General features: G+C 32.3%; 1 protein-coding gene and 1 long non-coding RNA gene across 4 annotated transcripts; both read left to right on the forward strand.

Moving 5' to 3' along the window:
* The first annotated feature begins 1,322 nt into the window (after positions 1-1,322).
* Positions 1,323-5,296, forward strand: LOC126740925 (uncharacterized). Of its 2 annotated transcripts, none has more exons than XR_007662060.1 (3): positions 1,323-2,062; positions 2,190-2,414; positions 4,933-5,296. It is a non-coding gene; the product is annotated as an uncharacterized LOC126740925 (long non-coding RNA). The 2 variants fall into 2 exon arrangements; XR_007662061.1 differs by lacking the exon at positions 4,933-5,296 and adding an exon at positions 2,472-3,505.
* Positions 5,297-8,250: 2,954 nt separating this feature from the next.
* Positions 8,251-27,000, forward strand: LOC126740738 (THAP domain-containing protein 5-like). Of its 2 annotated transcripts, none has more exons than XM_050446899.1 (4): positions 8,251-8,756; positions 25,621-25,873; positions 25,930-26,151; positions 26,249-27,000. In XM_050446899.1, exons 1-4 carry the CDS (start codon positions 8,601-8,603, stop codon positions 26,878-26,880), a joined length of 1,263 nt encoding a protein of 420 aa, XP_050302856.1. In that variant the 5' UTR covers positions 8,251-8,600; the 3' UTR covers positions 26,881-27,000. The 2 variants fall into 2 exon arrangements, with proteins under 2 accessions (XP_050302856.1, XP_050302863.1); XM_050446906.1 differs by lacking the exon at positions 8,251-8,756 and adding an exon at positions 23,787-24,001.
* Positions 27,001-27,137: the final 137 nt, after the last annotated feature.

Consider the following 27,137-nt stretch of genomic DNA (forward strand, 5'->3'; position numbering starts at 1 on the left):
AACATGGGTGCAATCAGTAGGACTTATAACACCAGGAAAGTTGGATCTCTCCATAAATCTTAATTTATTAATTTGTCTCTCATCTCTTATATTTCGAAAATTAATGAATCGGTCGGCAAGGTGATTGTCAATAATTTCAGTAATTTTATGGATCCATAAAATTACTGAATACTGATTCATTCATTCATTTTTCAAATATAAGAGATGAGAGACAAATTAATAAATTAACATTTATAGAGAGATCCAATTTCTCTTGTGTTATAGGTCCTATTGATTGCACCCATGTTGCCATATTAAAACCAAAAGTGGATGAACACAACAAGTTTTTGTGATTTTCCATAAATTGAATTATTATTTTCCAATGGATAGTGGTGGTTTTAAACGATTTTTATTTTATAAAAATAATATAGGCATATATTTAAATAAAAAACGCTGTGGCTAGTCAACCGTTAACGGCTGGCGATATTCAGCCGGTAAAATAGATATGACGTCATCTGTTATGTCACAAATGACACGTTTACCGGCTGAAAAAATCTAGCCGCGAAAAAAATGAGGTTAGGTTTTTATTTTCTTTTATTATTTGTTTATTTTCTGTGAATTTTGCGGTACTTGTGGTTGAGATTAAATATTAGTTTACTAGTGTTTTTATAACAGATATTAGCGAAAAAATAGGTAAGTAGGTACCTAATCTGCGTAATTCGTTCAATATATGTATACATGCTATAGGTAGTTGCTATATTATTTTATTAAAATTTCTAGGCAAATACTTAGTAACTCTGTACTGTATAATACAGAAGATGATAGGTTTGTTCTCACAGCAGTAAGAAACAAGTTTTTGACAAATAATCATGCGCAATAGAGTAAAATGCGTTCGCACAGAAACTTCTGATCGGTTTCAAATCAAAAGTTTGATGTTCTTACACAAATTTCTGATTGTCATCTGATAGTTAGACTTGTTTTCGGATTTATTTCAAGCAAAGTGTCAGAGAATTCGTGTAGCCTGTCAACGCCGATCTTCGGAATATGAACATAACCTCTAAATTGTTGTTTGTATTTTGTCGTTTTGTATAGTCCCTGATATTCGCTTTGAAAAATTGTATTTTAAATTATTGGATTAGTCTAATAATACACTTTAAAGAAATGATTTTGAATCGTCGGAAGAATCTTATCAGAATTTTGTTGATTCCGACACAGACTTTTAAAGAAGATAAGAGGATAAGGCCCAAAAATCAATACTATTTTGATGAAACTGTGTCCCAATATAATAGAATAGAATTTCTCAATTTTAGAGTAAGCCCTATAGTAGCAAATAATCACACAATCTTAAACTCTTAAACTTAAGCTGTATATTAATAATATACAGCTATTTTAAGGTTGTAGTGTAAATTTTGTTTTGTTTATGTTTTATTTATTTTCCCATTTCCCACTGGCATAAAAAAGTGAGGTTATTCTTCTTCTCCACTCAACCCGTATTTGATGTTCGCACTTCGCACAGACGGTTTCAAATCGATCAGAAGTTGTAATATTTTACGCATGCGCATCAAGAATGGTTTGGAAACAGTTTCAAACTTATAAGAAATTTGCAGTGAGAACAAACCTTATGTCGACTGATGTTGTCAGTAATAATATTGAGATAGGATCTCAGTTTGAAAGCTATGAGGAAGTTCAGAAGGCAATTGATGAGTATTCAAAAAGAAATTTATCATTTTATGGAAACGGGATGCCAGGACAATTCAGTCAAGTAAAGTTAAGCGTTTTTTAAGTGATAAACTTATTTATTATGAACTAAAATATGCTTGTGTACATGAAGGTAGAGGTTTTGTTTCTTGTAGCAAGGGCATACGTGAATCGTCGTAAGTACCTATGTATATTTAGTATTTATCCCCATACTTCATAATATTTTTTGTAATTGCAATGAATAGAATCCATTAATAATAATGATCTATGTTGTAGAACATATAGAAAGGAGTGTCCCTTTTTTATCAGATTTAGGGCTTCCAAAAATGGAAAAAGTTTAGAAGTAATAGCCATGAACAATGAACACAACCATACAATTTCAAAGGTAAAAAATCTAATCAAACTTTTTATTTTTTTCTACTAACGATATTAATAAAACAAATTATAATAATAATAAGAGTAATAATTATAATAATATTGATAAATATTTAACATAGCAATAATAATTACAGGAATATTATGCCCACTACCCAGTTCAAAGACAAATGCCTGAAGATATGAAAAATATTACAAAAGAGTTATTAGTACTAAAGGCAAATAAAAAACTTGTTAAAGAAAAAATGATAGAAAAAACTGGAAAAGTAATTTAATGAAAGACGCGTCTAATTTGGCATCAGTTAAAAATGTGAAGAGGGATAATTTGGCCTACTGCATTAAGCTAATACAGGATAAATATGGTAAGAACGTACGTAATATACCTGCATTTAAATTATAAAATTTACTTTTTATCTTAGAGTGTGGAGTTTCTGTTCTAAAAGATGATGATTCAAATTTCCAAGCACTGTTTGCCCAAACTTCTTATATGAAAAATATTTTTGAATATTTTCCCGAATTTATAGCAATTGATGCTACATACAACCTCTTAAATATAGGTATTCCAGTTTATTTAATGCTAGTAGAAGATGACCAGTGTCAAAGTCAGATAGTGGGCATGTGCTTAATGGTTTCGGAAAGTAAAGAAAATATTAGTTGGTTTTTGAGCACTTTTAAACAACTTAACGGGAAAGCCACAGAAACTAGATGTATTATTACAGATAAAGATATGACCGAGCGAAATGTAATTAAGCAATTGTTTCCTAAAGTTTTATTAATTTTATGTATTTTTCACACAATGAGAAGCTTCCGTCGTGAAATAATGTATGAAAAAATGGGTATAACTGAAAGTCAAAAAAACCTATGTTTAGAGTATTTTCAAAATTTAGATTATACCAAATCTGAAGAAGATTTTACAAAAACCCTGGATAGCTTTAAGGAAATTGCACCAAAAGTGGTCTTAAGCTATTATATGAAAAATTGGCATGATATTAAGCATCAGTGGTCAATGCATAAAGAATTCTGCAAAAATAATTTTCTTAATAATACTAATAACAGATTGTCTATCAATTAACGGTAAAATAAAATATGTTATTCAAGAAATAGCAGCCTTGAAGACGTTTTCATAGGATTCTTTAAAATAACATCTAGTATGAATTCCGAACGCGCCCATAAGTTCATATATAGTGAATTAAAACGGACTGTCACTAAATTTGAAGCTGACAGTGTTGAAGCTCAATATTTAAAACTATTGACAAAAGAACCTGGAAAACAATTAATCAAACAGCTAGAATTTTCACGAAAGGTAAAAGATATACAACAGGATTTAGCACTTCATAATTCCTTTTTAATAAAATCTTCAGAAGGGACGATTAATACGGACATTTATAAGTGCTCTTGTTCATACAGGGTGGCCATTTAAAAACGAAACAGAGCCTATTTTGGGTCCCTCAGAACATTTTTGTCAATTTTTGATTCAAGGGGGAACCATTTTTTTGCTAGTTTCGCCCCCCTGAGGGGAAAGCCCTAGCGGGGGTGACAAGGGCCCCCAAAATTTTAAATGGAACGGGGGGTCGAGTGATACCTTATTTTGAAGGTATTTTTATGTGGATTATAACCCTAAAGTTTTAAATCGTTACTATTTGACTAGTCGATACAGGGGCTAATAAAATTTACAAAAAAATGTTAAAAAGTATAATTTTAAATAAAGGGCTTAAAGATAAAATCAATTAAGTAAATGTTCAAAATGTTGGCCTTCGACTTCCATATAATAATACAGGTTTTGTTCAAACCTTTCCCGTACATTATGCAAAATTTCTGGGGTGATTTGACGACATTCATCAATTATACTTTGTCGCAAATGGTCTAGCGATGTTGGCTGACTAGCATAAATTTTAGTTTTTAAATGGCCCCATAAAAAAAAATCTGACGGGCTTAAGTCCGGGGAACGAGGAGGCCATTCAATAGCTCCTCTTCTTCCAATCCATTGTCCTGGAAACGTTTGGTCCAAATATTGACGAACCCTTGCAGCATACTCATCAAAAATTGGCGGGTCCGAGGATTTTTTCGCAAATATTCTGAGGGGCCCAAAATAGGCTCTGTTTCGTTTTCAAATGGCCACCCTGTATTTTATTTTCATGCTTTTGCCGTGTCGTCATATATTTGCTGTCAGAAAACTATTAAATCAGCCTTTATTTAATCCCCTCTTGCCAGATAAAAGATGGACCGTAAGTTACAACAAATCAGTGTTATTCCCAGAATCGATGCCTGACGAAAATGAAACTGAAAACATTTTTCCAAATGTTGCTATTACCATAGCAAAACCAAAACATATAGTCTCATATGGCCAGAAACGACGGAATATCTTACCAATAACTAATAGTCTTGCGGATCTAGCCGCTCAGCGGTCAAATATGTTATACGAAAGACGAAAACAATGATTACTTACTATTAAGAAAAATTGGGAAGAAGATATTGATATAAAAATTTTACCAGTCAGTGCAATAGATAGTCCTAATAGAGACAAGGTATCTTTTTCACTAACTATAGGTATTTTTAATTTTATGAAATGTTTTTTTAGGAGAGTCAATTAGTGTCGGCTGATATGTCCTCTGATGACATTAGTAACAATAATAATTGGAATTTAGAAACGGAGCACTTAGAAAATAATGTCTGGGTTCCAGCAGAAAACGTGATTGTAGAAGAACTAGTAGTTGAAAATAATGATGAAATTGAAAATTTGGATGCATCTTTCTCAAATAAGATTGTCATACTGGAAAATATTGTACTGCCTAGTACTAGTCAAATTTTAAATAATGAAAATACTAAAAACATGGTATCTAAGTAAAAAACCTTCAATATAAAAATATTTTAATTTTTTAGGAGTTGGATAATAAAAATGCCAAAGAAAATTAAAAAAAGAGGTAGAGTAAAAGGTGAGGCTCTGACAACCATTGGCTTGCCTAGAAGAAGAAAAATTAATAAAAAACTTACGCCATTTGCCAAACTTAGCATTAATGAAAAACAACGATTTATTCTAAGGTTGCTAAATATAGAGGATAACGAATTTACGTCCATTAATGACGATATTAAAAAAATTACCAAAGATGATGTTCATTTAATGGAATTTAACTGCAAAATTTTTGATGACAATATAAATTTCCATTTAGTCAAGTACGTTCATTAAAGTAAAAATACAATAAATAATAATAATAATAATAATGTAATAAAGTATACCTATTATCTACTTCGTATCTGTTTTATATATTGCTTTACCGACCTGGCTTTCCAGGAGATCCTTCAAATTATATCTTCAAAGAAAGAAACAATTAAATTTGTATGTTCATGTTGTGGTGCTGAAAAAGATACAACAAATTTTAGTTATATGTTCCAGTTGCCTCGGAAGATACCACATAAAATGTATTGGCAAAAAAAGTCAGAAACGATTGGTGTTGTCCGGCATGCTTTTGTAGCCTTAATTTATTTTGACTTTATAAGTCTAATAAAAGCATTCTATTGTACGTAATTATTATGTTTTAACACCTTAATAATACCGAAGCCACCGTAATATAGAAAGCCAGAAACATCTTTCCACTCTCCAGCAGCTACGTCACGTCGAACGTCTATTGCCCGAATGACTTGACTTCCTCGCCCGGCCCGGCATTAGGTATGCGCTCGGTAGGAAGGCATTAGGAAGTATTAATAATAACTTTTAACATCTTTAAATCTCTAATATCGGACAATATAACAGTATAAGAAGAAAATTATTTAAACTGCTCATCTCAGAGAGCCGTCCTCACCAAGCTTGCTGTTGGAATTATTTTCGACAATTCAGATATCAATCCTGAATTAACATGTGACTGTGAAATTCTTATGTCAGATCTTGTAAAAAATGCGGTATTTAAGTTTTCAAACATTTTATTAAATAATTACCGAACAGTTCAAAATAATACAATCCATGCCGCCAAACTAAAAAAAATTATAGAGAAAAAAGAAAAACAAAATGTGTCCAAATCAAAAAAAAAAAAACAAAAACCAGAACCAAAGACCACAAAATATAAAAAACTTTCCAGTTCATAAAATTAATTTATTACATTTTTTATTCTGTTTTTATCGAGTTTTTTTTATCTAGCTATTTGAGTTTTATTTCTGTTGGTGTTTTATTAAATTTGTGTTAAACCAACTTTCATATTATTATATTTATTATTTCATTATAATTATATTTATTTTTTTTAAGAGTTTTGTATTTATGTTTTAATTTATTATAAATATATATTTCGGGAGGTATTAAAAGCTTGTATGGGTTATTTGCCTTATATTTATACCTTGTTTAAGAATGTTATATTTTTTTATGATATTTTTGTTTTAATAAAAAAATATGATTTTATGTATTTTGTACTACTACCAGCACACTATCAATTTTAAACAATTATTTAGTATTTTATTAAAATTGTTTTAAACAATCTTACATTATATTATATTTATTATTTTCCTAAGAGTTTTGTATTTATGTTTCAATTTATTCTATTCTATATATGTGCATACATATAATATACTTTAGTAGCTATTAAAAACTTGTATGGGTTATTTGTCTTATATTTATAGCTTGTTGAAGTATTTTAGATTTTTTTTATGTTGTTTTGTTTTAATAAAAAATATTATTTTGTTTCTTTTGTACTACTACCAACTATCTATCCATTTTATTAAATAATTATTTAGTATTTTATTAAATTTGTTTTAAACCATCTTACAGTAGCTATATTTATTATTTTTTTAAGAGTTTTGTATTTGTTTTAATATTTATAAATATATATATGTTTCAGTCGTTTGTACTTCTTTCTACTAACACACTATTAATTTTATTAAACAATATTATCATTTAAACGATAGACAATGATAATATTTTGATTTTAACAGCGGTAGTATTGAATAAATACGGCTATAACATACGAACGATACGGGATAATCAGACGTTCGACGTGACGTCACGACTCGAGGGTTCTGGCTTTCTATATTACGGTGGCTTCGATAATACGTCCTAGATTACCTTATTACAATCCCAGTCACATATCACCTATTTTTAACCGGTGTATATGTAATGTTTGTATAACCTCACTTTTTTCCCGGTCGACACCTATTCAGCCGGGATATATATTGCCATTAAGGTATTATGACGTCATCTATGATGTAACATCATAGAATAACGGTCAAATATGCTCAGCCGTTAACGGTTTTCTAGCCACAACGAATAAAAAAACACGAATGCGAACAAAATTAATGAAAATTCTTAGTGTTTACTGTTGTATTAATTAACGTAGTAGTGTTAATTGACGTTTCCATCTGTCAAATATTAGGGAAAATAACAAATATGTACCAAGAAACCTTAATCAAATCGAATAAAACGAGTTTAGCCGACGATTGAAATTTAGAATCACTCTTGTCGTCACGACTGAGTCGCGATCGAATTCGAAGTCGTGATTCCCCTCAATATTATTCGATGGTCGTGATCGTATCGAGATCGAGTCGTGATTTTAGAATCCCAGCTCAGGTATATTTTATAAGTTCCTGCACTGGGATTCTAAAATTACGACTCGACACGATTACTCGATATGACTGATTCTAAATAAAATTTTCAGTCGTGAGTGTCTTGCGGATTGCCTAGTTTTTAACGATTTGTCGACGACACACTTGGATATATCGTATACACCAGCCGATATAGCTTCTTCCTTTTTTAATACGTGCATAATGTAGCAGCATCCTTTTTTAAACGTATTTGTTTCATTTATTGTTTACCAATAGTCATCCCAGGCATTTTTAGTTATTATATATTATCTATGATACCAGGTTTTCATTAGTATATTATTAATAGATTTAATTCGACCCTATTTTCCACAACCTTCTGTTAATAATAGAGGCAGAGGAAATAGAGTTCGTCTCATAGGAAACTCTTGTGTTTATCAGTAGAAAAGACAATTGACACTTCCATCTGTCAATTATTAGGGAAAATAACAAATATATCCCAAGAAACCTAAATCAAATCGAATAAAACGAGTTTAGCCGACGATTGAAATTTAGAATCACCCTTGTCGTCACGACTGGGTCGCGATCGAATTCGAAGTCGTGATCGTATCGAGATCGAGTCGTGATTTTAGAATCCCAGCCCTGTATGGGATGCACATATGACTTGACACTGTTTGTGACACTAATGACTTGATAGGTGACAGTGAAGTAGTCAAAAGTTGTTATTGTTTTGATATTGCTTGTTTTAAATTAACTATTCCTAATTTTTCCGAATTTTTATTGTGTTTATTATTTTGAATTAACCATATAACATTTAGGTGAATATGTCACAACCTCTGTTAGTGTGTAGTCCTACCACTCCTACCTAACCTAACATTTTGAAAACATTAACTTCAATAGAATAGAAAAAAAAACTGAAAATTCCATTGAAAAAAAAACTTAGATTTTGTAAATCAAAGCCTGTTCCCTATCGCTAGCCATATGTTTAAAAAAAGCTTATTAATATTTTTCAAATTGCAAAGGAAGATATAATGGGAGGTTGGTGTGCAGCAGTAGGCTGCAAGAACTCCGGAAACAAAGGCTACATAATGAAATATTTCCCAAAAGACCCCACAAGGAGAAAACAATGGGTGGAAAATATGAAGAGGCCTGGTTTTACACCTACCAGAAACTCTGTTCTATGTCAGGTAAGAGTAATCAGGTAATATATCCTAAAAAAAATACCCAAGAATAATGTCTAATAGATATAGGTACTAGGATTGTATATGAAATATACTTCTCAAACAGTGTATTTGCACAATCTTTAAACCTCTTAAATATGTCATTGAAAACTTCTGTATTTCCTGACATATGGAAGAACAGTTTTGTTATGCCTGGTTTTAAGAATGGAGAAAAGACTGAGGTCAAAAATTACTGAGTGAAAAAACATCTTTAGGTTTAAAATTAAGCAAAAATTGTCTAAACTTTTTCAAACTTATATTAATAATGTTGAGTTACATTAATAATGTTGACAAAACCAACTACATGGCTATTTTCTAAGAAATGCCAATTGTTCCAATATTACATGTAAATGGATTTGATAATGAAATAAAGGAGGTAGAAGTTACTAAACATTTAGGAGTAATTATCCGTCAGAACCTCAGGTGAAAACATGTGTTAAGATTAACTAATAACATTAGAAAATTAATCCAGAAATTTTATACAATTAGGGAAATTATAAATGAACAACTATATGTGTTTAAAAGCTCTTGTGAGATATCCTATAATAGTATAAAACCCTGAAATAGGTGTTGTACCTATTAGTCATTCTTACTCTTCCGGGTTTACTAATGTTGACAGAAACTTACACATTCTCAATAGTACTACCAACTTAAACCTTAGGTCACTTCACTATGTTAGTTTATAAATATACATTTTGCCCGGAAAAGAAAGAATGACAAGGAACAGAAAAGCTTTTAATAGGAAATGTATTACTTTTATAGCTCATAATTTCGAAAAGTTTTCAATATTATTCTAACCAGTTTTCCTTAATTCAAAGAAATATATCGATGGTTTAAAGCACAAATATTGTATGTCCACTTTTTGTCCATTTCGGGGTAAAGGTATAGTTTGAACCCAGTGAGGCGGATCTATAATCTTTACAAATATTGTATGTCCAGAATGATGAGTAAGGTGGGGATCAACACTTCACTCATATTGTAAAACCACAGACTAATAAGTTCTGTCTAAGCACACTTATAGTATCTAATGGATTCTAAAGCAGTGCACAACAACTTGTCGAAGCACAAATATAGTAAGTTTGGACATATAATATTTGTGTTTTTGTAGAACAATTAACAAGAGCTCAAATATTGTATAACCGGACATAACATAAATGTGTGCTGTAGTATTATTGACAGAAGCCCTCCGTTTTCGACTTGTTTGGACTTGCTATATTTTTATTTTCAATGATGATTATTGGCGTCGCAGTGTTCTGTTAGTTAAATAAGAAGTAGCTTAAATAAGAAGTCAGATGTGTGTTCGATAATGTGATTGGTTACCCTTTTTTCTTATTTGTTATTTTGTTACCTGTATAAATGGGAACTGTCAAATAAGGCCTTTCTTTAATTTTTTATCTTATTTGCTATTTTATGTTATTTATCTGTATAAATCCAGCTTAACTAATAATTACTATTGTATTCTATTGGTCCTTATATTATTATTTAAAAATTACTGGGTTGGTGCAAAATTAAAAATTATAGGATATGCACACATTATTTCCCTGCAAGGAGTCCACCGATTTTCGCGAGGGTTGTAGTTCTTCAAATGATCTAAATTCTGCTCAATCAGATATTTTGATTATTCCTTTTGGTACGTTACATTGAATTACCACACTCATATCGTTGATAATTGTAAATCTTCTTTTTTAATATTTTTACCTACTCGCTTGCAATAAAGTGCATTTTACAGCACTGTTTTCAAGACGGAAAGTATCACTTTACTGCACACAATGCAGTAAAGTTACTTTATCGCATAGTGTGCGGTAAAGTAATAGTCAAAATTGAAAATTAAAGTAAAAGTCAAAGTCAATAATGCCTTTTTTAATGCTCGTAGGTAAAATTTTGTGCTTAACACATACAGAAAGTGCCTTTACCGCCCTTGATGGCTTGACCGAACTTCGCTTTGCATCGTTCGGTCAACTGCTATCGTGTACGGTAAAGTATCACTTTCCGCACTTATTAGGTAAATAACTATTGCTTCATTTTAATAATTATCTCATTGAACAAAGCCTCATTTATTAGGAGTCTTAATAAAATTTGATCAAATTTTATTGTACGCACTTGTTACAGATTCAGCTAAAGAGTTAACTGAGACGAATCCCTCCTGTGGTGTTTCTGTGGTCCAATGCGAAGACATTGCAGAAGAACAATCGGCATCGTTACAAGTGCTAGCAAATTTGGTAGAGTCAATTGAGACGAATCCCCCTGTGGTGTGTCTGTGGACCATTGCGAAGAATTTGCAGAAAAACCACGAGTTCCAGAAAACTTGATAGAAAACATCGAATATTCGGTCAACGAATTCAATCTGTTCGAGTATACAATGAATACAATTGAAACCGAGAATGATAAAGACTTACTCACTAATAAAATACCGAGTGAAAGTTCATTTACTTCTGAGGAATATGTCCTAGAAGAGGAAGAAAACGAGTCAATAAGTGACAATGATGAAGATGGTGAAACAAATCCTATAGAAATACCTCCACAACCAACAACATCCAGAGAAGTTTTGGTACCTGAAGTTAAAAAAAACACGGAAAAGAAAAGCAGAACCAGATACATGGAAAAGAACCGAACGAAAAATAAAAAGAATGTCTGGTAAGAGCTATCAAACCAGAAAAAATATCGTTATGCCAGAAAAAAAGCCAAGCTATATCAATTCCTCAAGGTGCAGATTCAAATGTTCTGATAAGATATCTTTGAAGAGACAGCAAATTTTGCATCAAGAGTATTGGGGACTTGCTGATGCCGATCGTCAAAAAGCACGCTTATGCTCGTTGGTCACAGAAAATACCATTCAACGTCACAGGAAACGAAAGCCAGAAAGCGATATCACAAAAACTAAATCACGCGTATATTCACTACCTGATGAACAAGGCTCTAATGTGCGAGTTTGCTTAAAATTTTTTTGTGCAACTTTTAGCATAAGTTTCCAAATTATTGACCTTGCTTTGAACGTGGTCCAGGTGGAGCTTATATTGGTACTGATGGACGAAAAGGAAAAATTCCTGCCAATATTACATCCGAAAAAGCAACAAAAAAACATATAGACAGCTTTCCTCGTATGGAAAGTCACTACAGTCGGCGCGATATGAAAAAATTGTATTTGGCAGCTGATTTGAATTTATCTGTTATGTATCGTTTGTATGTTGAAATTTATTGTACCGGGTGGCCAAATAATAGAGGTAAGCGGCTGTATCTTAGGACCTGTACAGGGTGGCCAAATAAGAATGCGAGGTACTGTATCTGGGAAACTATTCATCGTAGAAGCTTGCGATAAAAAAATTTATTACTAAAATGGCCAAGAGAATGACCTGGAAAATATTTTCAAGTTTCTAAAATGGCCGCTAGGGGGCGCAACTGCAATCTTGAATCTAGAAAACTGATGTTTCTGTAAATTTTGCTGAATTAACCTAACAAAAAAATAGCTGATTATTAAAGTAGAGACTAATCCGAACCTTTTTTATTTGAATAGTTTTGCTGTATCTCTAAAAATAAAGTGGTGGGGGTGTTCAAAAGTTGGCTTAAAACACACCCTGTATACTAAAAACGCCTTAGCCGATTTTATCAAACTTGGGCTAGTTGAAAAGAGCTATTATTAAGCTACGAATATTATTATATTTCATGTTTTTTTAGTTTTACATTTCGCCGCTAGAGGGCTTTTTTCGGCTTTCTGACACAAATGACTAATTTTTTCAAAAAACTTAAATGCGTTGATATGATTTTTTTTTCATAGAAAAATAGCTAAATGATGTCTAAATAATCTTGCGAAAACCGCAACTCGATATCTTGTTTCTAACCTAAAATATAGGCCAAAGAATATTTTATACCCTTAAATTTTAATTTTTTTATACTAATTATTTTGGAATTTTTTAAAATTTACTACTTTTGAAAACAAAATTTTCCATTTTTGCAAATATTACCTAATATCATTAAAAGGTAAGTATTAACAATGCTTATATCAAAAATCAGACCTATTTTATGTTATATATTCACTATGGATATAATACTAAAAAAATAATTATTAGAAAGCAGGCCATGGAATGCAACAAAACAAATGTCTACTCAAATTATAAACATTTCTCAAATTGTCAATAGTAAGTTGTCAAAAGTTTTACGTTACTTGAGAATTTTTTGTTTTTGCAAAATGCGTTTTACGAACGATGAAGCTGTTGATATGCTTGCGGTTTATTTTGAATGTCTTCAAAATGCTGCAGTAGCAAAAAGAGTTTATGTTGCTCGATATCCAAATCGAAGTCCTTGCGATATTAGATTTTTTCCCCGATTAGTGGCGAACTTACGAGCCAATGGTAGTTTTCGGCCTAGGTTTCAACGGCCAAGAATTAGAAGAATTATCCCTTGAATTAGGCATATCAAGAACAACGATTCAAAATATTTTGAAGGACAATAGGTAAATTCTAATAGCCATCGCCATATATGGATTTATTTAAGTTCAGCTTTTTTTTAAATATATTTATAGAATGCACCCATATCATGTTAATTTACATCAGGCATTGGAAGAAGCAGACTTTGACCGTAGGTTGGACTATTGCTATTGGATATTAGGCATGATACGCGAGGACAGAGATTTTTTATTTAAAATTCTTTGGACCGATGAAGCCACATTTAATAGTGACGGTAGAGTCAACCTGCATAACATGCATTATTGGTCTGCAGAAAATCCGCATTGGTTGCGTGAAGTTCAGCACCAAGGGCGCTGGAGTTAAAATGTGTGGTGTGGTATACTTGGAGGCAACATTATTGGACCATATTTTTCTGAGCAATCTCTAAATGGCAATGTTTTTTTCGACTTTTTGGTAAATCAATTACCGTTGTTGCTGGAAGATGTGCCACTGGAAGTCCGGCAAAATTTGTTTTTGCAGTTGGATGGTTGTTCAGCGCATTTTGCTAGGAATGTGCGAGAGCATATTAATAACATTTTTCAACAGCGGTGGATTGGAAGAGGAAGCCTGTTTCCATGGCCTCCGCGATCCCCAGACTTGATTTCTATTTATGGGGGCGGTTAAAGGACATTGTATTTCAGACTCAGCCTACGACTAGAGAAGATATGAAAAACCGCATTCGTAATGCAATACATACCATACCGAGAGCCGAAATTGAAGCTGCAGTTCTATCTACCTTCAGCAAGAGAGAGAGGCTTCAGCAATGCATAGAGCGTGATGGTCAGAATTTCGAGCATTTACGGGGGCATTAAAACCCTTTCTTTTTAAAATCGGTCCTTTATAGGGCCACAACTTACATTATAAAAGAAATTCAAAATAAATTATTTTGTAGTTTTTATAAATATTATGCGATTTCCATATAAAATTTTCTTTGGCCTAAATTTTAGGTTAAGATGAAGCATATTTAGGCGTCATTAAGCTATTTTTTTGTATAAAAAAATTTATACCATTGCATTAAGTTTTTTGAGAAAATTAGTCATTTGTGTCAGAAAGCCGAAAAAAAAGCCCTCTAGCGGCGAGATGTAAAACTAAAAAAACATGAAATATAATAATATTCGTAGCTTAATAATAGCTCTTTTCAACGAGCCCAAGTTTGATAAAATCGGCTAAGGCGTTTTTAGTATACAGGGTGTGTTTTAAGCCAACTTTTGAACACCCCCAACCACTTTATTTTTAGAGATACAGCAAAACTATTCAAATAAAAAAGGTTCGAATTAGTCTCTACTTTAATAATCAGCTATTTTTTTGTCAGGTTTATTCAGCAAAATTTACAGAAACATCAGTTTTCTAGATTCAAGATTGCAGTTGCGCCCCCTAGCGGCCATTTTAGAAACTTGAAAATATTTTCCAGGTCATTCTCTTGGCCATTTTAGTAATAAATTTTTTTATCGCAAGCTTCTACGATGAATAGTTTCCCAGATACAGTACCTCGCATTCTTATTTGGCCACCCTGTACATCTGGCAACGATGGAATTTTTTTTATTATTATAAAAGTGGCCATGAGAAAATTTTGGAAATTATTTTTCAGAATTTCATTATTCAAAAGTTCCGTATTTCACCGCAAGAGTGCGCAACTAAAAATTAAATAAAAGAAACGTCTTTTTCTCCGAAAACTTAAATATTAACTTATACTTTTGATATTATTTATGGTAAGCCTAGATAATTTGCTATAATTTTGGTTTATGAATTACTGACGTACGAACGATAGTAGGGGTGGGGGAAGCTATTGAAAGTGGAATCATTAAAATCGGTGTAAATTCTAAACCACTTATTCGATTTGAGCAATTCAAAATTTATTTGCAAGATAAATGTAGCTGCTTTAAAAGTCTGATCTCATCACTACCCTATAGTTCCTAATAAAACGGCCAGAGGGCGCAATTTGTATTAATTCCAGTTTTTTTCATTTTGCTCCAAAAATTCAAAATGAATGGTATATTTTTGACATCATATTTTAAAAGTAGATACAATTTTCAAAAATACTGGTAAAACCGTATGATGATATCTTCACTTGTTTTAATGTTACAGCGAATTAAAGTTGTTTTACGCACCACTTACGAGTCCAAACTTATGTACCGCCATCTAGGGCTCGGCCTTAGAATGTCTAGTTAACGTATAGTAGGCGGCAAAAACAAAAGAAACTTTTAAAAAGGATTGTATGGAAACGTCAAATATTTATTAGACGGCCAGTTTAAATCTATTTTCAATTTTCTTTGCTCGATTTTTTGTAAAATGCCTTTGACAAATAATGAAGCTGTGGATTTGATTGCGGTTTTCTTTTAGTGCTTTCAAAATGCAGCAACAGCTGAAAGACAGTATGTCCTTCAGTATCCAGATCGCCGCCATTATGGCAGAGGAATTTTTCCACGGTTGGTACAGCGACTACGCGATACTGGGAGTTTTAGTCGGCCCAAATTTAGAAGGCGTCGCTCTACTGGAAGAACTGAAGAAAACATTATTAATGTGTTGGCCTACGTAGGGTTTAATAGGCATATTGGAACTCGTGCGTTATCTTTAGATTTGGAAATCGAGTTTAGCTCGAACTACTGTTCAAAATATACTTAAAGACCACAGGTAATACATCTTTTTATTATAATTTTCTTCTCGAATATAGGCATTTCTTTTTAATTTAAGGCTACACCCTTTCCATATAATCCTACACCAAGCTCTAAACGAACATGATTTTGAGCACCGAATTGATTTTTGCCAATCGATACAAGCAATCATTCGCGAAAACGGGGATTTTTGGTCACAGATTATGTGGACCGATGAAGCCACTTTTTGTAGCGATGGGAAAGTCAACAGGCATAATATGCATTTTCAGTTTCGAGTTTGTGACCCAATATCTTCAATATTGCGAAGGGTTGTTGGGTGGGGTCAGAAATAAAACAGAAACCTGTTTACTTAAATGTCGACGTTTCGACTTATATTAAGTCATCCTCAGGACACTGAAATGGATTCAATTTTAAATGACTTCAATCATTTCAAGTACATAAAAAACACTATTAAAATAAATGTTCTTTACGTGTACAAAAATTAAAACAACAAAAAACAAAAACCACGATACAGTTAAAATTACATTCAGGTACAATCTGTTAAAAAAATTTTATAAAAAAAACCATATAAAAATTAATTTTTTATACATTACATCTCTTACCTAAGTCTAAGTTTCTTTAGTTATAATTAAAACACATTTATAAAAGGAGCGTAGAATTATTTTTAACATGGATTAAATTGTAGGTGTTATTGTGGGCAAACTAGAATCAACAATAAGCCAAGAAACAAATGTTTTTATTCTTCCAAGCGTTTATTTATTTAATATTTTATGATTCAATGTTATGTTGATAAGTTAAGGATTAGTAGATAAGGAAGATGTATGTACCTATACGTTCAAAACCAGAAACTTAATTTTTTTAATACACTGTTATATATTAATTATGTTATATGTTAAAATTAATAATATTTCTGACCCCACTCAACAACCCTCCGCAATATAATATGCATTATTGGTCGATTGAAAATCCTCGTTGGAAGCGAGAAGTCCAGCACCAAGGCCGTTGGAGTGCAAAACGTGTGGTGTGGCATTATCGGAATGAAAATTATTGGTCCTTATTTTTTTTATGGCACATTAACCGGTAATGTTTTTTTGCATTTTTTAACAAATTCCTTGCCTATTTTAATAGAAGATTTGACATTGGAAGTAAGACGGACCATGTATTTCCAATTGGACGGATGCCCAGCACATTTCTCCCGTTTGGTGCGGCATCATATAAATAATTACTTTCAAGGGTGCTGGATCGGAAGGGGAAGTCTATATCCTTGGCCGGCCAGGTCACCCGATTTAACATGCCTAGACTTTTACTTATGGGGTCGTTTAAAAGATATTGTGTACTAAACTCCACCTACAACAAGACAAGATATGGAAAATAGAATCCGTGGTGCAATAAATGAAATATCAGCTGCTGAAATCGAAACAGCAGTTTTATCCACCCAAAGAAGATGTTTGGAATGTAATGGAAAGCAGTTTGAATATCTATCGAGGCATTAAATACCAAATATGTTTGGGTTTAAAATCGGTCCTTTTCAGGACCATAATTTAAATATAAAAAGAAATTCGTTAATAAAATTATTCGCCTTAAGAAAGTCACATAAACTTCCAGTTATTCTCAGCATAGGTATTATTAATTTATAATTTATCAATCAATTATTACTTTAATAATTTATTAATTATGACAACATCATGGTATCCTAGTTGTGGTAATACTAATTAGAGATTTTTAGGCGGGACACTAGATGGCGGTACGTAAGTTAAGGCCCGGTGCTTAAAAAACTTTAATTCGCTATAACTTCAAAACGAGCAAAGGTATCATCGTGTGGTTTTCACAGTACTTTTGCAAATTTTATTTACTTTTTAAATAGGATATCAAAAATATACCATTTAATTTGAATTTTTGGAGCAAAATGAAAAAAACTTGAATTATTACAAATTGCGCCCTCTGGCGATTTTATTAGAAACTATAGGGTAGTGATAAGATCAGAGTTTTAAAGCAGCTACATTTATCTTGCAAATAAATTTTGAATTGCTCAAATGGAATAAGTGGTTTAGAATTTACACCGATTTTAATGATCCCACTTTCAATAGCTTCCCCCACCCCTACTATCGTTCGTACGTCAATAATTCATAAACCAAAATTATAGCAAATTCTCTAGGCTTACTAAAAATAATATCACAAGTATAAGTTGTAATTTAAGTTTTCGGAGAAAAAGACGTTTCTTTTAATTTAATTTTTAGTTGCGCCCTCTTGCGGTGAAATACGGAACTTAAAAACAATTTCACTTTTATAATAATTAAAAAAAATCCACTATTGCCAGATGTACAGGTCCTGAGATACAGCCGCTTACCTCGCTTATTTGGCCACCCGGTAGCGTATTCACCGACCATCTAGTGTTAAGACCGTAATAAGGATTCATCGACGCTGATTGGTCAAGATTTGAGTATCGATTAGGTAGGTATAACAGCTGTTTGCTATTTTCATTCAAATTAATTTTTGAGTGAACATCTAATTTAAGTTTTTTATAGTTGAATTTTAAGTATTTTGGACTAATTTTCGTGGTAAATTTCAATTAAAAAAACAATATACCATTACATGATTAACTATTTGTATGTGTACCTGTGTTAATGTGACGAGAAGTGTTCTGTTAGGGTGAATCACATTTTGTTCATTTTGTTGTTGTCTTTTATTTTTTTCTTATTATAATCAATAAACATTCACAAATTGAATAGGCTGAGTTTTATTTTAGGGGTTGTACATTTAAATAATTATTTCTCTTAATCTTTATGATTTTGTAGGCATAAGATTGCATTACTCAATTTAATTTCAGCTATAACTAGATAAATTTAATCATTTATAAAAAAAAACTGTAACACTAGGTACTACTTTTTTCTGCTCGTGATCCGTATTTTTGATGTAAAGATGTAGATATTGTGAAATTTTATAAAAAATATAATATTTAATTGATTGTGGTTTTTTAAGAAGTTATTATGAAGAATGAAATTTTGAGATTGACAATGATCAAGAATGTTACGTTGTAAAGCGAGTGAAAGATCCTTCTGACAGTAAATAAATGATTTATTTTGTTAAACTTGTAAGAAACTGTATAAAAACAATAAATAAAATAAAGTTGTTATATTATCGAACTTCTTTATTTTATACATTGAAAATAAAATATAAAATAAGGTAGATAACTCTGGCACATTTCAAAGATACATAACAACACAGAACGTAACATTGGGTTTGATTAACAATCTTATTTTCATATTAGAAAAATTAGATAATGTCAATACATAAAAAGGTTAGCATCTACCAATCTATTGATTAGTTACCTACCATGAGATTTGGCACTGGGTGGGTTGGCCTTTTTTTTAACTCTGTTAGGCTTAAATTTTGTTGGAGGGCGTCCAGCAGCTATTATTTTTGAGCCCTTGGTGACTCCATTTCTTCTTCGTGCAATAAAAGTTGGTTGAACGCGAATAGCTGCACCACCTGTGAAATTCCGAGACACCTGAGCTACCGCAGTAGCAACAAAACTGTTAAACTGTTCTTGGGTGTGTATTTTTGCTATACAAAGGTTTAACTTCTTTTTCAAATTCAATGGCAAGTTCTGTAAAAATGGTCTGAACTTTACAACCTCACTACAAATTTGTTCATAATATTCAGATGAAACTTCACTCGGTTCTGCCATTTTTTTCTTCGCACTCAAAAATTTGACTTTGTTTTATATTTATTCGATTGCAGTTACTGGATGAGATGGAAGAGCCATCGCTATTATCAGGGATGTCCTCGCTTAAACCTAAAAAGAATGAAAGCTGGACATTTTTGTCCCAATGCTAATTGTCCTAAATTGTATCTTTCACTAGCAGACACTAAAGGCAAATTCGGCAAACTACATTGGAAACAATTATACACAAAAGCCTGATGTTTACAAAAACGACCCTGTGCACCAAAATGACATTCGCAAGTGGTGCAGATCTAGCCAAATATTTATCACTGCGGCAAGTATTAACAGTATTCAACTTGATTTTAATATCCAATGCAGCGCTACATCCAGTATTTCTCTCTGTTTTCTGGTGGATGGACTTATGTTTATAACTTTGATGACATAACCAAGCTTTGTAAAACATCATTCTAAAAGGATATTAGTAAGGTAAGGAATGCGTATAAAAAAAATCGTTAAAAAAATACAAAAAGCCAAATTAATTCGTATGCTGTCAAGCACCTACCCATAGACAAGGAATAATACGAGGGCGGGTCAATAAGTCTGTGACTTTTTGAATTTCCCGCTCTTTAATGGAAATGACAACTCTGCTCCTGTCAACAGAGAACTGTCAGTTGACGCCTGTCAAAATTTGAACAAGCTGCGTCATTTAGTTTGTGTTTGACAGCTGTTGATAGCAGACTACCACTCGTTTTGAAAAGAAAATGGAAAAAAGTGAATTTCGTGTGCTCATTTTTTACGGAAAAAAACCATCACTAAAACCAAGACTAAGCTTGATAAATATTATGGGGACTCTGCACCATCCATTTCCATGGTAAAGAAGTGGTTTACTGAATTTCGATGTGGCCGTACAAGCACGGAAGATGCCGAACGTTCTGGACGGCCAGTCGAGGTCTCTACATCCAAAACAATCGAAAAAATTCACGATATGGTTTTAGCCGATCGGAGATTGAAAGTGAGAGAGATTGTGGAAGCCATAGGCATCTAACATGGTTCAGTAGTTTCAATTTTGAATGATCATTTTGGTATGAGAAAGCTTTCCGCAAGATGGGTGCCGCGTTTGCTCACAATCGACCACAAACGCAACCGTGTGACAATTTCCCAGGAGTGTTTGGCGTTATTCAACCGCAATATGGACAAATTTTTGCATCGTTTCGTCACCGTGGACAAAATGTGGATCCACCATAACACGCCAGAGACTAAACAGGAGTCAAAACAGTGGATTTTTCGGGGTGAATCGGCGCCCAAGAAGGCAAAGGTGGGTTTTTCAGCCAATAAAGTCATGGCGACCGTTTTTTGGGATGCACGCGGTATAATCCACATTGACTATCTTCAAAAGGGGAAAACAATCAATGGAGAATCTTATACCAAGTTATTGGATAGATTCAATGAGGAACTGAAAGAAAAAAGACCACATTTGGCCAACAAAAAAGTTCTTTTCCACCAGGACAATGCAAGGGTCCACACATGTGCAGTTTCCATGGCAAAAATCCATGAATTAGGTTACGAATTATTTCCTTATCCGCTCTATTCTCCAGATTTAGCCCCCAGTGACTATTTCCTATTCCCAAACTAAAAGAAATGTCTCGGCGGAAACAGATTTGACAACGACGAAATCATATCTCAAACAAATGCCTATTTTGGTGACCGCGACAAATCATATTTTTTCGAAGGGATAAAAAAATTGGAGAAACGTTGGACTAAGTGTATAGAACTCAAAAGAGACTATGTTGAAAAATAAAATAACTTTTTATATAAAAACCTGTCTTTTATCCAAAAAGTCACGGACTTATTGACCCGCCCTCGTATAATACACCTACCTTTGTGGAGAAGGTATATTATGATGTACGATCCAATTTGTTTTGGTTATGTCGCTAAATACCGACAAAAATGCTTGAACCTCTTCTTCAGAATTAACGTTGGCCCGTAAAGTAGCACATACTTTTTCGGACTTCTCTAGCACAAAACAAAACGTCCCGTTTAGTTTCGTAATTACATTTGTTAAATCATACATTTTGAGATTTTAAAAACAACAACACCCTACAACGCCGAACAAACGAAAAACGAGACACGAACCACGAAACACGAGTTCGAGTTTTAAGTATCGACATACGTCTAATACGTCATTTCAAATTAAATTTGACCAATCAGCGTCGATGAATCCTCATTACGGTCTTAACACTAGATGGTCGGTGAATACGCCACCCGGTACAGGTGAATCAATCCCTCCTGTTTCTATTAATGTTTACCGAAAAATATTTAATAGTTATGATCCACAACTGTCGTTCCATGTCCCTAAAAGGACCAATGTTCCACATGCAATGTGTATTATAGCGCTACAGACAAAACCAATTTGGAAGAAAGCTGGCAACTTCACAAAAAGAAGGAGAAAGAAGCAATGGAGATGAAAGATGCAGATAAAAAATGATCATTAGAAGACTCAATCTACCGAGCAATTTCTTTTGATTTAGAAGCTATTTTGTAAGTCCCTTTTTCCGCTGATTCTCAAATCTATTACAAGCGTAAGCTTTCTGTTTTTAATTTCACCATATTTGATTCTTTTGATCACAGTGGTCACTGTTTCCTTTGGGATGAAACTCATGGCTCTAAAGGAGCTTCAGAAATTGGTACGTGCCTTTTAAAGTATTTGTATAACTTACCTCAGACTGTGTCACATGTCTAGTTTTCCTGATACTTGCGGAGGGCAAAATCGGAATCAATTTGTTACTGCAGCGATGTTGTTTGCTGTCAATAAAATTAAACACTTACAAATTGTAGATCTAAAGTTCATGGAATCCGGCCATTCCTATCTAGAGGCAGATTCAATACACGCCACTATTAAACGAGCACGTAAACATCGCAAAATTTTCACAACCGAAGAATGGGGGTTGTTAATAGAAATGGAAAGAAAAAAACCATGTCCGTATAAGGTCTATAAAGTTGCTTTTCCAGATTTTTATAACTTACAGGAACTTGCGTCACTTGTAATGCAAAATACCAAAGTAAATACTTCTAAGAAACAAATAAAATGGCTTCACATTAAATGGCTAAGATTTGATAAATCTAAACCATTCATCATTCAATATAAATATTCATTGGCTGATAATGAATTCTTAGAATTTGATGTTTTGCAAGGAAGAAAAAAGAAAACTGTATCATGGGAAACTCTGGACTTATAGCACAAAAATATAAACAAAGATTGCCAATTTCAGAAGCCAAAAAAAAAGACTTACTTTATTTGCTTGGTAAGCATATTATTCCCATGGCTTACAAAAGTTATTTTGAAAGTTTACAGAGTTCAAAGAAAGCCAAAGATCTTGTTCCATATAAAACAAATCCTAACGTCGACGATGAAGAGGATTAAAATGCCGATAATACGATAAGCTTTGTTCTACCTTTAGTTTGTCACCGAATGTGTTTTTCTCAATAAAATCTTGAAATTGTAATAATAAATAAATTGTTTTTTTTATTAAGCCTATTTGTAGTATGTCCACTCGAGGAAATTTAATATATTGTATGTCCAGCATATTTCAAATTATAACTATTTTTATTAAAAATGATGATAGCAATTTGTAATATCATAATATATTGGTATTACAAATACCTGAACTCGCTTAAAAAATACCAAATATTTTGTTATTTTATCACGAAATTTACTTGAATGCGAAAGAAAATCTATTATTCGTATTTCTGCAAAATTTATAAATTTGGACATACAATATTTGCGCTTTAAACCATCGATATATTTTTTAATTTCAATTCAAAATCAAGCTATTTAAGTTTTGTTATGACCTTGATCAAATGGTGCACACCAATTCTTTTAATATTTATCCAGTTAGTTTCCATTGTTATGCTTTTAGTGTTATGGTTATTTTGGTACATACATCAATTGGGATTTCCAGGTACCTTATATACCGGGTGGTGCGTCGCCGAGCGGAACATAGGAAAACCCATGTAAATTTTAAGGGGGTCAATTATTGGCTTCCCTGTACATTTTATAGAAAAAATGTAAGATAACTTTTTGAAGAGACCAAACCCTTGTGCAAAGTTTCAAAAAATTTTAATAAGCGAATTTTGAATTATTCAATTAAATGTAATTGCAAAATTAGCAAATTTTCGGTTCAGGTAAAACCAAACGGGCTCCTGTAAAATGAATGTTGTCACTGACGTGAGGACAAGTGTCAATAAATCAGTGACAGTCGATATATGAGAACAAGTATGAATTATTCAATCGACGTAAAAATAGCCATAATTAAGTGCCATTATGCGGGACAACAGTTTTAGAGCAGTATCTGAAATGTTTTCTGTTTATTTCTCCACCAAGCCCATTCCGTAAAGAAAAACATTTCTTGTATTCGGCTGTACGTCAGATTTGACAAAGCCTTATAACAAATTGTTTGCTGGCGGCTGGTGTCTGGTTTTACCTGAACCGAAAATTTGGTAATTTTGCAATTACATTTAATTGAATAATTCAAGATTCGCTTATTAAAATTTTTTGAAACTTTGCACGAGGGTTTGCCAGATTGGTCTCTTCAAAAAGTTATCTTACATTTTTTCTATAAAATGTACAGGGAAGCCAATAATTGACCCCCTTAAAATTTAGATGGGTTTTCCTATGTTCCGGCTCGGCCACGCACCAGCCGGTATAGAGGGCGGTCGGTAACGAATCCGCCAAAAAACAATTATAGGTTAAACTCGTGAAAGTATCGATGTCAAGCCAAATATGCCTTAGTAAAATGTTAAAAGTTAATTTTCGAATCTGTATTGTATTTTTAGCTCAAATTGTTTTTGAGATATCGATATAAAAATTGGGAATCAGGGGTTTTGAGGATGAGAATGTGATTTTATTCTATTTTTTTTTACATAAAGGGTATATAGTTACACCATACTCACACATTCATTGTTTCATACCATAACTTTCTTAAATGCCTTATTTGTAATCAAGTTCCTGTTTATTCCTGATAGCATTGGCGGAATCATGAATTTTTTGCAATAGTAAAGGATTAAGATCCGGGCACCGCGGAGACCATGTTAAAATGTACTTAAACGCAGATGCAAATTATATCTCTCATGTTAATATTGAAATATTCATAATGCCTAGTATTATAATTTCCTAAAGTTAATCCATTTTTAATTAACGTTACATTAAATGTCAAAACTAATGTCAATATGCCTGATATCAGTTTAATGATTCTTAAGTATGCAGATATGAGTACGTTAATTTGTTATCCGTGTTTAGTGTTTTTAATGTGCAACAGAACCTTTAAATCCAAATACAATTTCGAAAATGGGTTGTTTAATGAAAATAAATGTAATAGATCTTTTTTTCTTAAAAATCATAATTTTATCAGTTACTTCAATAGGAAATAATAAAACTGTACTAGTAAACAAGTTGTGACACAAAACAGGAGTTACATACCCCTTTCACCCTATAATATCATTATTATTGTTAAGTTCATTTTTAGCTGTATAAGCAATTTCATTTACTTTTTATGCTTTCGCTTTTAGTTTACCAATTCAGTCAGAGCTAAGCCATTGTTTTAAACATACCATATTATATATGTATTATTAATATTATTTTACTCGCATTATAGTTATTAACTAAATAAGTTTTTTTTAAAATACAAATTCGTAGTATCGAATTTTAATTCAGGTGAAAATGTAGTGTAACTATGGTGCGCTCTATACTTTATTTAAAAAAATAGAAAAATAGAATAATATCATATTCCTTATAATCCTCGATTCTCCGTTTTTACGTCAAACTCTAAAAAACAACAGGTTCCAAAAATACATTTTACCATCTTGTATTTTAATTATGAGCGACATTTTACTAAGTCATATTTGACTCAGCATCAATATTTTCATGAGTTTAACCTAGAAATGTTTTTTGGCGGATTCATTACCGACCACCCTGTATTTATATTAATAAAATTAAAATTTTGTTCTTTGTAATAATTTAATTTTGATAATGTATGTGTGAGTATTAGATTGGTTAATGGACTTAACATTCATCATTAAATTATCTTATCAATATATATAACGTATAAGCTCTTTTTTAGGTGCATTTTACTGCAGAAATGTGGGAGAAGACTAGGGAGGATGGTTCAAAAAAACTGAAGCTGAGTGCTGTACCAACCATTTTTGGTGTAAACTGCCTCAGTCAGAGTTCTGAAGAAGAATTAATTGAAATACATATAGAGGAAGAGAATATGGATGAAGAAATCTCTTGTAAGAACCACAAACTTCTCCAAGACGAACTGAATTTCTCAAATACATCAGAGCTATTGCAGGATCCCAAATTAATATCTAAAGGTACCCAATTGTCAATATTAGTAATACTATCGATTTTATATTAGAGAATATTGCAGATGAACAAGCAGCTCTTTTAGTCCAGAATTGTTCTATTTTATTGGTTCCACATACAAAACTTCTTGACTCTAGTAATATATTGGAAAATGATGAAAATAGTGTGGCATCACATGCTAAACTTATAGCCTTGTCCCCTAGTAATGGGGAGTTTCACATAGCTTCGCCATTATCATATGCTAACACTTCTTCTAGCAATGATGATGAGTATCAATTAACTGATGGTAAGTGTGATATCTAAAGGGCATGTATACTTTACACACACTATTAAACCCAAAAGCCTATTTTCAGCTTGTAAATGAAGTATTTTTTTTTATTTAGGTTCATCCTGCGATAGCTCTCATATAGAAGAAATTAATATAAATAGTCTCCATAGAACAATTCAAGCAAGCAGTGGTAATGCAAGTAAAGAAATATATGGAAAAAGTAGTGAAAATGCCAGTAAGCAGCATGAAATAAATAGTGACAAGGATAGTGATGCTCAATTAATAGAAAAAATATATTTTATATGTGATAAAGGAGAGGAGGGTAATTTAGGAAGTGAAAAGGATTGCGACGAGTCTACTAACCTCACTAAAAAAGAAATCGTGACAAAATATGAGAAAAAATGCGATAAATTAAAGGCGGCAGTACGACGGTACCGATCAAGACTCAGAACAACTCAACAACGAATTCAGACGTTAGAAAGTCTAGTGAAAGAAAATCGACATACAAAGTTACTGAATTATCTGTTTAATGAGGATCAAATAAGGGCTTTGGGAAAAATGATACGTGGCAAGTCGATAACGCACACAAAATGGAGCGATGACACGATAGCGACATCGTTAAAACTGAAATTGGCCTGTGGGAATAAGGGTTATGAAGAAGTACTTAGGCAAAAGTTTCCGTATCCTTCCATTCGGACTTTGCAAAGGGCAATTGCAGTGCCGGCGGAATTTAAAAATAGTTCTTAGTTTTCAATGATTTTATAATATATTATATGATTTTACAATGTTTATAATATAGATATTGTAGTTTGCTAGATTTTTATATGCAATTGGATGTTTTTTAATAAAAATTATTTATTATTAGTATTCAATAGATTTTTATTTACATAAGCCTTTGACATAATTGAGTAATACAAATGTAGTCTAGAAAGTGGTTTAATAATTAAGTATTTAAAGAAAGCAAAAAGTGAAGAAAGTACAAAGTGAAATTTACATAAATTAAC

Source organism: Anthonomus grandis, chromosome 1, assembly GCF_022605725.1.
Source record: "Anthonomus grandis grandis chromosome 1, icAntGran1.3, whole genome shotgun sequence".
NCBI classification, from domain to species: Eukaryota; Metazoa; Arthropoda; class Insecta; order Coleoptera; family Curculionidae; genus Anthonomus; species Anthonomus grandis.